A 13,465-nucleotide genomic window follows, 5' to 3' on the forward strand; every position below is an offset into this window, starting at 1 on the left:
AATCATTAGGAGGAAAAAATCTATAAAGTACCTGCTGCAGTTTTCATAAAATCATTATGTTTTTGTCACAGAAAAGAACCTTTCTTCAATTCAAAGAAGTTAAGGAGAATAGATAGTGTTTTGATTTTATTTACAACATGGCAAAGATTCAGGCTTCCTGCACTTAATACTTTTTTTTTTAAGGGGAAAAAGAATGATTACTATTGTGTATAATCCATTATATTAAAAGTGTAAGTAGAGCAATTTTATTAAAATCAGGTATTGCAATTCTAAAAAAAATTTTCCCTACTTTCCCCCTCAGGTTGTGGTGTGTTTGGTTCTTTTTTAAAGACAGACACTGCAGAGGGTGGGGATATGAGGGTTGTTGTGTGGTTAAATCAAAGTAGTGTTTGTGGGGGTTTTACCTAAATTGGAATAGATTTTGGCCTTTGCAGGAGTAAGTATTTACATTCAAACAGTATCTGTATTACCTACTGTGGAGCATCAAATGTAAGTTTACAGCTTCAGCTCAGTTTAGAACTGACGATGTCACATGGATCTCTGAAGTAAGTCATGGGGGCTTTTGCAATTGCCTGTTGCAAAAATGGCATAGGCAGAAGTTTGGAGAATAAAGGAACAGGAATTATGTAATAGATTTACAAATACCTCCCATTATAATATTTTCTGGTACCCAAAATATTATCTCTATTTTTTTTTATGGTACCTGGGTTTCAAAATAAGGAATTCTTAAAGAATCTTAGACTTGTTTCCCTTCCTCTCCATCTGAAAAGTTATGTTTACTGATGGCAGGCGCTGTGCACAGTTAATGGCATAATTTTCAAATTGCCATCACAGCCTAAAGGCTACCTTTGCTTCCTTCTTCCTGTATACCCATCGACTTTGTATGCTTGGAAATGCTTCTTGGAGGCTATGGAGCTAGGTTTGAAGCACCACTTTGGCTGCATTAAGAATTATTGCTGTGAGAGGAGAGAACATGCAGATTGAAAGCTTTGGGGTACAATCAACTCAGTATTTCATGAGGCCTTTGAGTTGTGGTCTGTGATTTCAGTGTCCCTATAAACATTCTCCGTTAAAATCCCTAGAAACAGGCTGTGTTAAAATACATATTGTCAAACAAGCACTGTGGGACAGTGAGAAGAGAGCACTACATAGCAGATTTCTGTGCCATAAGAGTTAATGGATAGAAGTAGGACAAAGCTATTTTGCCACACGGTATATAGGATAATGATGATATCTGCTGTGTTCAGAAGGTTATGTTGAAAAATTCAGCTCAGTGCTCTTTTCTTCTGCTGTCTTGGTATTTACCAAATTGTTCTTGAGCCATCAGAAAAAGAAAATGAGGATATTTGGCCCAGTGTTGATCTGGGATTACAATAGGAAGGTGGAGTAGAGTGACGCTGCTCCTTCTTCTGTCATCCCTGTCTTGTTCCAGCAGTCTCATGATTTTACTCTGCAGTGAGATGTCAAAGCTGCTTTCCTTAAGTCAACATGGCACGCCTTCCTTTGTGCTCAACTGTTTTGAAGGGCTACCAGAATTTTCTGAAGAATGCAGTAAATTATAGGATGAAATTATTTATTTTTCATGATCTGAAGCCCTCCTCAGTAGGAAAGAGGCATTTCTCTTTTCAGATGACTTCAGCTTCACTGAATTTTAGTTGCTTATTACTAAATTGCTAGGCATTTGCAGAGCCTGGCAAAAAGAAAGAAAATATTGTAGTGGAAAATGCCAGCTTACTGTAGGGAATACTTCTAGCTCCTGTTATGATTAGTTAGTTCCAGCACTCTCCCGAACACCACGCAGGCAGTTTTACAATTGCCAGTGTTTTGAAAAATTTGAAATACTCAAGTTGAAAATGAGTTAATAAACTTAAACTAGAAGCTGCCAAAACAGAGCCATCCTTTTATTTTCTTTTGATTTAACTTCAAAATGTTGGTCAGAGCTGTCATTCTGTGAACAGCACTTTTTTTTTAAAGAAAATTTAAAAATTCTGTACCAAATGAGAAATAGACACATTTTTTTCAGTTATGCAAAGAAGCTGATATTGGGCAGCAAAGCAGGAGCTGACAGACTGTGCTCTGTACCTAAGGAGGTGTGAGGAGCAAAAGGAGAAAAGGAGGATCATCTGCCAGAATTTGGAGCTTTGCTGGCATCTCTAAAAATTTCTGCCTATATCCAGTGGCCGTAGTGAATAGCATATGTAAATCATTGTGGGGGGATATATATTAGCACTTCAGTCCTACCTGAGATTCAACTAATTGCCAATATATAGAGATTTTTTTCAAAGTATATATCTTTAACTAATACTTTTCACCTAGCTTTTGCTCCAGGTATGTGTGCAGGTCATGCATATATATACATGGTTCAAATACGTTCTCATCACTGAAAGCTTAGGAAGTAGTTCACCAGGATCTTGAGTCTTGAAAAGTCTGACGATCCAGTTCTTTTGTCAGCCTAAGCCAATTTGGCTGCCGGCTTCCTGGGCTTGCCCTGCCTCTCTTGCCCTGTGTTCAGGCTATGAGCTTGTGTGACCTTACACTGAACCTGTTTGGAGCACAAAGCTGGCAGGAAGCTTTTGCACTTTGCCTGAGATAGTTTCTTGATGATTTAGCATGCTGAAATAGTTCAAAGCTGCTGCAAAGACATGAGTAGAAGCACATGGTCAAGCCTGAGGGGAACTGAACTGGGATGTAGCTGCCAACATTTTAGCTCAGGATGCCCATCTGGAGGTGACTGGTAAGATAGAAAAGGGTAACTTCCAGAACGCCTTGCTGCCCTCAGGTCAGTATTGATTAAATCTGAGCTCCACCAGCAGAAATCTGCAGTTCCCCTCCTGTGCTGGAGAAAAGTGTGAAAACAGTAGTGCTTCCAGAGGTGTCCTCTTAACTTTAGGGTAGAATCTCTGGGAGTGGATTGTATACTGTGACGTTGTGCATGATTTTCTTAACTTGGATAAGCTTCGCCAAAATACAATTCCTGCTGTTTTGCAAAAATACTTCCCATGTTTTGTGAGTTTGGATATCTTGTCCTTTTATCTCTGTCACGGTGACTGGCCATTTTAAGACAACATTTGATATTTTGTTTTCTGGCATGTTTGAGATTAAAGCCAAACTAAAAATAAAAACAGTAAGAATGTGCAGTCACCCCAAAGAAATCTTCTCCCTCCCGTTTGCTGAAATGTGAAGTAATTTTGTTTCCCTCTTGTCTTAGAAATAATGCATGTTGTTGTTGAAAAAATTTACTAGTGAAAAACAGAATCTGGTTTAGGGAAAACTGCTTTTATATAATGGCATTTTCATTTTCTAAAGATCCTATAGTAAAGAGTTTGAAATAGAAAAAATGTAATAATACTTGTTATAGTTGGCTCTAATAATGAAGCAGTTCTGTTTTGTAAGACTGGAAAAACTGGAAATTGAAGGAAGTCTGTAACTTCCAGTAGTCAAGAGAAAGAGAGGGTGATATATTTTGAATCATGGAGATCTCTTGTTATTTTAATGTAATTGCTATAAGAAAAGAAATGTATTTACAAGTCTCTGAATTCTCAGTCTCTAGTATTCAAGGTATGTATAAGTATCCAAGTAAACTCAATACATTTGTCCACAGTGTAATTAATTGCATTTTAATATTTCATTCCTCTTGTTAGGTTAATGAGTTTACACGGGGTTTGTTTTTTTCTAACCTGTTATCTAAGCAAGTTGAAGTATTGTTGGGAGAGAATATGTTTTTAAAGCAATTTCTGTGAGATTATTTTTAATTGTATAAATCTTTCAGTTTTAAATAGCAACACTGGAAAACCAATGACACCACAAGTGTTAAAAAATGTTTGACAAAATTATGAATTGTATTTGACCCTTCTCTTTTCAACATTCTTTGCTGCAGGATTTGAACAAGCGCTTGTCCCTGCCCGCTGACATCAGGATACCTGATGTCTATCTTGAAAAGCTGCAGATCAACAGCCCGCCCTTTGATCAACCCATGAGCCGACGTTCTCGTAGAGCATCACTAGTAAGTGTAATGCATCTGCCTTTCTAAACCAACCTCTCGGGTCTTCAGAATCCATTTACTGCACGTGCTTGTATTCCATGGGTATGTTTCGGCTTCATTTGCACCTTGGCTTTTATGTCCTGAACGTCAGCATACACCTGTCAAAACCCAATTAAGAACTTCTTTTCATTTTTCTCTTGCTATCTTGGTCCTGTCATTTCTCACTGAAGGTCTTGACCCATGGAAATCAGTGGCTAAACTCAACTCCTGAAGTACATACTTAAATCCTTTTGCTTTTTAGAGCAGGGATGATCTGTTTGAGCAAATAGGCCATGCAGTCTTAGGTCAGGGCTGGGGCCTTCATATGATTTAGTAGGAAGACCCTAAAGCAGCATAATATGAAGGCAGGTCCTCCTTACTGTTCTTTTTGTGTTGGATAACAGATTTTCTTTCTCAGAATTGCTGTTGAGATGATAATGGGTGTTTTGCATTTTTGTTGTTTTAAAGCATATGTGATTTCCTAAAAGAACGAATGAATAAATTCACATACATCTTTTTAGATTATTGAGTTACATTAAAAAATAAGTCTTTTTCTTGGAGATGGCAGAATGAGTATTTCTATACTGTAATTAGAGTATAAGTCCTAGAAATACTGGATACTTGTGCATATAAAATATGCACATCCCTGAAATAATACAAAAAGCACCATTATTGCCTTATTTTACAAAAAAAATGTAGCTAGCTGAAATATTTATGCCAGAATTTTGTAGCTCATTCACCCCTTAGTTACTGATGTAGCATTTAACTGAGGAACAGACTTCCCCAAACCTATCTTCAGATACTGGCAAAATACCTGTTCAGTAGAACCTTTTCAGTGGAGTCCACTATTTGGGGGCTGGGGGAATTTTCCTGTGTGTTTAAGTCTCCTTGCTCATTTAACATTGAGCCCTGAGAGTAGCTGAAGTTCTCTGTACCTTCTGGAAGACTGACAGAAAAACAGTGCCCTCTAATGAATATGGTCTGTGTGTGGAATCAGCATGCTGTCACAAGGTTGTTTCATTTCACCTTTTAAAAATGCTTTCATTTTTAATGGGCTTAAAAGTCCAAAATGAAACCTGCCAGCAGTGCTGTGGAATTCAGGCATGCATTTGCTGCATTGTCCTTTCATGATTTCAAACTAAGCTTTAAAAAGGAGAAATTCAAGGACTCATTATTCCAAAATTGTCATTGAAAGCCTGGTAGCAGACTTAATTACAATATATGAGTACTATGCTCTGTTTCAAAGGCATGTTTCTTTTCAAGGCTTAATAGGAATCAAAAAGGCTATAAAAAGTACCAAGTGAGGACTTGTTATACTTTAGGTCTGGATTTTGTGCATACATGTACAGTATTGCATGCACAGTGACATAGGTGTAACTTCTGCACCAGTTATTAGAAGTCAAAGACCAAAAATGCAGTGCTTCAGTGTTTCTGTGTAAGTCAAGGTAGATGCATATTGCAGAAAAAAAATGACATAGTTCAGAAATTATTTTGAAGGAAGAATGAAATTGATCTTAGTTTGAGGAATGTAAAAATTAGTTTTTCTTAGGAGTAATAAGCAACCAAAATGTGATCAAAAATTTAAACACATAAAAAAGCAGATCTTGGAGAATATCTGTCTTCTGTATGTAGGAAATATTTTATGGTTTTATTGTATAAAAAAAGATAATGAATTTATTTAGTCTTGATGAAATCATGAACGCTTCTTAGTAATTAGGCTTTTTAAATTGTATTCCAGACTGTCTGGCAGTAATGAGACTAAGGGCTATGAGTTCTCCTTTAGTTTCTCCTATAAACTAAGCAGCCTATCTTTTTAATTCTAATAACATCTAATATTCACTTTAAGATATGTTTGTTTAAGTAGGTCAAAATGCACTTTGGAAACATAATATTTATTTTGCTGACATTGTACCTGTATAAGTGGTATGTTTAAAATCTCACTGGAGCTATAATCCCTAAGGCTTGCCAGATATCAACTTTGCTTGTATTTTGAGATAAACAGCTTGTCTTTGACAAGCTCCTAAATATGTGTGATGCTAAAGTAAGTATCACTGCTTAGGCAATTCTAAAACATTTCATTTCTAGCAATAATTTAATAAAGCAGAATTACTCTTAATGCTATGTTGGCATAATTATATGCCCTTTTTTTCTCTTAGATATATCAAATATGTTTATAGACAAGATCTTATACTTACTTCGGATGTATTTTCTTCCATGTGTTCTGAAAATTAAGTATTAATCAAACTTTTCTTACCTTCATATTGTATTGTTTTCAAATCTGAATACAGTAATCAGTATTTATGTTACACTGTGTTACCATGAAATAATATAAAACTTTAATATCCATGAGATTTTTAGGAGCAAATCAGTGTGTTCTGATGTGTGTACCTGGGCACTAAAGCCAGTCCAAGATCAAAGGATTGTTCCTTGGAAATAAATAGCCAGTGGAGGGCTATGTTTGGAAGTGAAAGGTGATGCTAGGGGAGAAAACCTGGCTTTTTTGTCTTAGTGTATGTCCAGTTGTCAGTAAAGCATAATCCCATGAAGCCTGTGAATTTTGGGTTTTGACAGGATACAGGCTATATGCATGTTGTAAATTGGTTTAAAAATTTACATGCTTACATGTTTACTTTCAGCATTCTTTACACTGCAAGAACAATAGAAGGCTTTGGTATAGTTGACTGTGGTCTTATGTGAAAATAACTATTAGAGACAACCATGTTAAATATGAGAGTAGCAGTGAATTCGAACAGGAAAAGAGCAATGATCTTATAGTCTTTGGAAATAAAGGTGTTATATAGACAGGCAAAGCCTTCTGGCTTTTGTAGCTCTGAAGAGCTAAGCTGGTGACAAAAAAAGAGAAGGTGAATAGATCCAAGTAAAATATACAAAGATGTGGAGTTATAAGGTAAGAAATGTAAATTGTTGAGACAAAGCTGAAGCTTGTGGAGGAATTATGTTTAGGGATTTTCCTAGCGAAGTTTTAGTCCGAAAAGCATTGGGAGTCAGAATGGGAGAGGAAACTTGGAGCTGGGATCTTGAACATAGCAAATAAATTTACTTTGAAAGAAGCAGCAACATATGGTTGTGCTGAGCAAGAGAAAGAATGGACTAGTTCAAGGTGACTTCTGTGCTTTGAGCTGTAACAACCTCATTAGTAGTAATCGGATCAGAAGAGTGGAGAAGACCTAAGTAGGAGGTAGGTTAAAGTGAGGGTTTGGTCTAAGTGTAACTCAGTACAGAGTCCTTCCAGGATACACAGGAGACTGGCCAACGAGCTGAGCATTAGACTTGGATGCTGAGATGCATTTATATCATAACATACTAAATTATTTTTAAAATAGCAGAGTTATATGGTGTTTACTATCAGGTAATTTTCTGAAGTGACGTTTGGCTTACTCGTTAAATGAGGTATAAATTAAGTGTTTGGTTTTAGTCATGAATTTTCCTTTTATTTCATTGCAGTCAGAAATTGGATTTGGAAAAATGGAAACCTATATCAAGTTAGAAAAGCTTGGAGAGGTATGTATAGCTTTCTTTTGGAACAATCACTGCTTTGATGACAATGTCTTATATAAAATTTTGCATAAGTGTTAACCGAAATTCTTCATATCCCTCAAAATAGCAGTTGAATTTATCTTTTCAGTAAACCAAACATATTCAACACGTATAATAATTTCACAACCACACAAATGTTCTGTGCATATATAATAAGCAAAAAAAAGAAAAAAAACCAGGAAAACTGTCGTAGAGCAGAGGAAGAACAAGACTCCATTAGCCAATGAGCTGAGACCTTCTTACCTAGGCTGGCTTTTTGGAGTATAGACAAAATTATTCTGTTGATAATAAAACTAATTAAGTCTGGTGTCCTCCTGCCAGGAGTTAGGGAACACTCATGATGGACTAGAGGCCAGTGCTTGCAAGGAGCAGGCAGTAGCTATGTGCGTTCTGGTAAAGAAGCCTGCACGCCTGAGCTGGGCAGCCAGCCAGGTGCTGCCAAGTGAAGTATGGAACACTTTGATTTTGCCTTTCCATCTGGGAGGGCAGCAGGCTTTCCACCTCCACTCAGCCTCTGACTTCCAGACAAATAGCAGGTGGGTCGCCAAGTGTCAGTCCTGTAGCAACGGAATCAGAAATGGACAAGGAGCACAGGAAAGGGATGCACTGAGCATTGCAGAAGGAGGCAGGGCTGGTCAGCATCTCTGCTGTGAATGTTGCAGTCCTCCATTTGCAACATTTTAATTTCCAAACACATTTATTTTCTTATTTTACCTCTAATACTTGTTAGATGGATCACTAGACATGACATAACAATGCCCCTCTCTAGAGGAATGTTAATTTAATAGCAATCAAGTGATAGTTGTGGGTGTACATAGTCTCACTTGTTTAAAAAATATAGTGGACAGCACCAGTTTTGTAGAATCACAGAATTGTTTAGGTTGGAAAAGACCTTTAAGATCATCGAGTCCAACTGTTACCCAGCACTGCCAAGTCCACCACTAAAACAGGTCCCTGAATCTTTTATCTGTCGTCTATACATCTTTTAAATACCTCTAGGGGCAGTGACTTAACCACTTCCCTGGGCAGCCTGTTCCAGTATGTTTTCATTAAGGTTGTGGAGGAGTATGTCTGCAGCATAGTGTAGAGATACCCAAGCTAGGTATCAGTCATCTAACAGAGACTTTCAGGTGTGTAAATGATCCCAGCAGTGAACTTCGTAAACTTAATGCTACCTGATCTGACTTCTTTGGTAGCTCTGTGGTATACAGATTTCCATGTAGTTTCCAGAGCTGTTAAGCATGCACACCCCATGTATCTTCTGTGAGTTCGGTCCTGTGCTTGAAAAATACTCCTGTATTTTTACATAATATCAAAAGAACACAATGTAAAAACTATTCATATCCAAAATGAAACCTCTTAGAACCTCAGACCAGAAGTTTATATTTTTTTATTTAACTAAAGTTTCAGTGAAGGAATACCTTGTAAAAGTTTCCTTCTTTTTCTATTTTATAGGGTACTTATGCAACAGTTTATAAGGGGAGAAGTAAATTGACAGAGAACCTGGTAGCTCTGAAAGAAATACGCCTGGAACATGAAGAAGGAGCCCCGTGCACAGCCATAAGAGAAGGTGGTAACTTTTTCTTTAATTCTTGGAATTTCAGATACTTCTGAATTTGTTTTTTGACCAAAGAACCATCAGTACTTGGAAATACATAGACTACATGGGAGATTAGTGAAATTGATATTAGTATAGATCAGGACAATTTTAGTGCAAACATATTTAGAGGTTGTGTTTCAGATTTATTTGCTTTATGGGGGATGCTTGTGATCTCAAATGCAGTGTTACAAACAGATGATTTGATGCTGAATTAGACTACTATTCGTGAGTAACTTCCAGGGACTCAGATACATTTTTATCAAATGACATCTGTCTGAAACGTATAATTTGCAAAATACTTACCAGTTTATTACTCAAGTGTATGTTTGATGCTTTGATTAAATACCTTTCTTATTAACTTAATCTCTGAGAGTATTATGTTCGTAAAAATAGCTTTTTAAGTAAAAAAAATCAAATAGCCTATATGTATGAACTTTTTAGAAATGCACTTAATGCTTGTGGGTTTTGCACTTATTTTTTTACTTACTATTCTCTTTTGCAGTGTCATTATTAAAAGATCTGAAGCATGCAAATATTGTTACATTACATGATATTGTGCACACAGACAAGTCTTTGACTCTTGTTTTCGAATACCTGGTAAGTGCTTAAACAATTAGTGAGCTTTACATTCAGTTTATTATTTCTAAGAAATGGAAACATAGTGAAATTCTGTACTCTTTTTAAAAATACTGGGACTATTCTAATTTACTCCTGCATCTACAATCATTCAGCTGAAAATGAAGAAAGTGTATTCAGTTCTTGAATTGCTGTAAATTAGTAAACACTGTTGTGATCATTTCAGAGTTTCATTAATAGCAGGTAGTTGTGGTCTACCTGAGCAAATGGCCTACTTGTCCAAAATCATTAACTGTAGAAAAGGGTAATCACACTGCTGTTCCTATGATATTTTTTTCTTACGATGTATTCACTTCCAGTGTAATTGGAGAATATACCAATTTTATAAAATACTGTGCCACACACAGATGGAGGAGAAGGCAGTAGCAAATAATGTTGCCTGAGCTGATGCATCTTGCTGAAAAACATGGGTATTTATATCCTGTGGAAAGCCAGAATTTTCTGTGCCCAGGCGTTTGGGTTTTCTATCATTGAATATCTTTTGCAGAAAACTCATTTTTCTGATGTAGTATTTTAGTTCTACCAACAAATAATATTCATGCAATCTATTGTCCATAATTTGACTGAACAACAACAATGATGGTGTTTTGATAGGACAAGGATCTGAAGCAGTACATGGACGACTGTGGTAACATCATGAGTATGCACAATGTAAAGGTGAGTGTTTTTAGTGACAGTAACTACCTTCAGCTTTGTCCTAAGAATCTCAGAGAATTTAATAATCTCAGGAGCTATATGGTTTAGTCTTTTTAAAAATAAAATAAAGAAACAACTTCCTTTTTGACCTTTTGGCCTACGTTTGACATCAAATGGAGTCTTTATGATTTTGATGGGTTTTAAGTGTTTAAAACATTGAAAAGAGATTATTGAACTTCATGTATTTTCATTCTCTTTGAAGTTATATATCTAAAATTTAAAAATTCCTAAAAAATAATGCACTCATAACTCTTTTGGGCTCTTCTTGTACTTCCATTGATTTATACTCATTTATTAAGGCTGTAGTTTGATATATCCTCAAATAAAATTTATATATGCACACTATATACATGCATACTATATATATGCATACTATATACACAGGAAAATGTAGCCTTGATCATGAATGTGGTTTTGGGTGCCACTGCCTACCACACAAATAAGAAATTAAAAATATATGTTTAAGAATGAGTTATGTTCATCTTTCCATTAGTAAGAAAATGGAAGTAATTTTCTTTAAGGCTTAATTGCCTGTTTCTTTTAATTATGGCTGTGGCCTGGTTGAGTGACTAAGTTTTGAATGTGGCCTGCTGAAACTGACTCAAGTGTTACCTCTCTCATAACAAGTAGGTTGTGATTTGGAAAACTGGAATAACTCTTTATGTTCGTTAATACTTATGGCTTTATAAACAAGGTTCCAAACAGAGGTCAGTGCTATCTTGAAATGAGTGAAGTGAGCTGGCATTCAGTCTAGATACTGGTTACTGTTTGGTTAGCTTTCTCTTTTATTCTGTTGTCACGTTACAAGAAGTATCTCTGTGGAAAGACATCTGCCCTTAACCTACTCTGTTGCTTCCTTTGAGAGTCTGCAAAAAGAAATTCTTTAATTTGTTTCTACTTTGGAGAGACAACAAAAAAACATAATTACATTTGTGTTTTTAATTATCTACAAATTAATAAGTAAAGCTTTAAGCTTAAAAAACGTAAGGGAAAGCTGTAAGTGGGAACCTGACTCCTATAATAAGTGCAGTTAAAGAACAAGCAGAATCTGGTTGTGGTAATCCAAGCTAAGCAGAGGAACTCTTTTCCTTGTTTGCCTATGGTTTAAGCTGTGCTTGAAGAGCAGATTTATATGGTCATTACCTTTGGCACTGGTAAAACAGAACAGTTTCTTAACTGTGGTAGCTGTAGGTGCTCACCTTGCAATAGCTGTGGGGGTTCGAGTCATCATTAACATTTGAGAGACCTCCCTGTCATCACTCCCCTCACATTCCTCAGCTAATTTTAATTTTTTTGTGTTTTCACAACATGAAGATGTGTGTGATCTCTGCAAGTATTAGTTTCAACGAAAATTTTGAGCTAATACATGGCATCCTGTGCATTTCCAAAAGGATCCCTGCCAAGGGTGGTGAAGATTCACAATTTCTGTAGAATAACCTGCTTTTCATTCTTGACTAATCCTTGCAGTCCCAGTGTACACTAAAGATGGCCATCAATTTCCATAGCAGTCCTGCTAATATAGCTTGGGACTGGCTACCCTTGCAACAGTATGGACATGAGTAGATTGAACAAAACTTGTTGCTCCTCATTCTGCTCTTATAAAAAAAGAAAACAAAGAAAGAAATCAGTCCCAATTCCTGTTTTTCAAGAACAGGTGAATCCCACGTCAGTAGACTGAGAACAGATGGATATAACTACACCTGCTGTGTATTTGCCCAGTTTACAAAAAAGAATTTGATGGTGTCACTTGGTACAAAAATAAACTGATGTGTTAGAAGATGGTCATATAAAAACATTCTAGTGTTTTCCCTCAAAGGTCCTGTTCCATGATGAATTTGTCACATTGGTAAACATTGCTTTCAGTACTGCTCTATGTTTTGTCATTGTATATTTGATCACCTATGCTGACTGAGGGCCATTGTGTGGTAAATGCCAGCAATGGCTACCCAGAAGTTTCATGGTCAAGATCAGACCCTTTATACATACAGAAACTGCAGAATAGTTCTTAATGCAGTGATATAGTAAACTTGTTTGGCTGCCAAACCTTTCTTCACCCCTTACTACTTTAATACCTATGTATGTGCAGCATTAATATGCAGAACTGGAGCTGCTTGCTCGGCTTGCTGTTGCAAAGGACTCAAATAAACCTGTGTGTGTCAAGGTGAGGGGATGAATGTAAATGCCAGAGGCAGTTGGGCTGTTTAAGTAATCCTCATTTCCCCATCTCTCTGTGAGCTTGCAAATCTAAGTGTATTTTTCCAGTAGCATGCCAAAGCATTCTTTCATAGTTTAGCACAGTTGGATAGAAAGGATGCTATGCTGCATTTTCAGAAGAGATTCTATGGCAGAAGGGAACTTGAGTATATAGTCAGAGACAGTTACCTTTAAAAACATCAGTGTGTGGAAGAGCAGTAGTAAATGCTTACTTTAAAAATAAACAGGCCTGTGGTTCTCTTCAGTTAAACAGAACAAATTGCTCTTAAAAGTCTTTGTTGTAAAAAGTATAGTGCTAAAGCAGTGCATTAGCATAAAAGGATTTTAAATCTCTGAACAATAATGAAGATGTTCAGAATGTGTTCATATGGAAAAGTAACTCACTTTTTGAGAAGTGTTTTTGTCCTGCTTACAATACAGAGTCTTAACTCTCCAGTACCCAGAAGGGCTGTTACAGTTGTGTAATCTGTAGACTAACATTCTTTGTCTAATTTATCTAAATGTTCTCTTTTGTAGCTATTTTTATATCAGATTCTTCGTGGTTTGGCATACTGTCATAGGAGGAAGGTGTTACATCGAGATTTGAAGCCTCAAAATCTACTCATTAATGAGAAAGGAGAACTGAAGCTTGCAGACTTTGGTATGGCCTGAAATTATTCTGTAATAGATATTTTTATCTCTCAGCAAAATAAACACTTTTTTCCTTATGAAGGAGAAATGAGTACATTTGGTCTGTAGGG

The 13,465-nt window shown here is 36.4% G+C and overlaps 1 protein-coding gene across 2 annotated transcripts in view; it reads left to right on the top strand.

The window, feature by feature from the left end:
• The window catches only part of CDK17 (cyclin dependent kinase 17), a 90,434-nt gene that overhangs the window by 68,924 nt on the left and 8,045 nt on the right, over nucleotides 1-13,465 (top strand). For both annotated transcript variants that reach the window (XM_064655401.1, XM_064655403.1), the window contains 6 exons: nucleotides 3,878-4,003; nucleotides 7,487-7,543; nucleotides 9,035-9,149; nucleotides 9,682-9,776; nucleotides 10,410-10,472; nucleotides 13,242-13,365. In XM_064655401.1, coding sequence (XP_064511471.1) covers nucleotides 3,878-4,003; nucleotides 7,487-7,543; nucleotides 9,035-9,149; nucleotides 9,682-9,776; nucleotides 10,410-10,472; nucleotides 13,242-13,365 — 580 coding nt within the window. The remainder of the gene's footprint in view (nucleotides 1-3,877; nucleotides 4,004-7,486; nucleotides 7,544-9,034; nucleotides 9,150-9,681; nucleotides 9,777-10,409; nucleotides 10,473-13,241; nucleotides 13,366-13,465) is intronic.

Source organism: Pseudopipra pipra, chromosome 5 (genome assembly GCF_036250125.1).
Source record: "Pseudopipra pipra isolate bDixPip1 chromosome 5, bDixPip1.hap1, whole genome shotgun sequence".
Classification (NCBI taxonomy): Eukaryota; Metazoa; Chordata; class Aves; order Passeriformes; family Pipridae; genus Pseudopipra; species Pseudopipra pipra.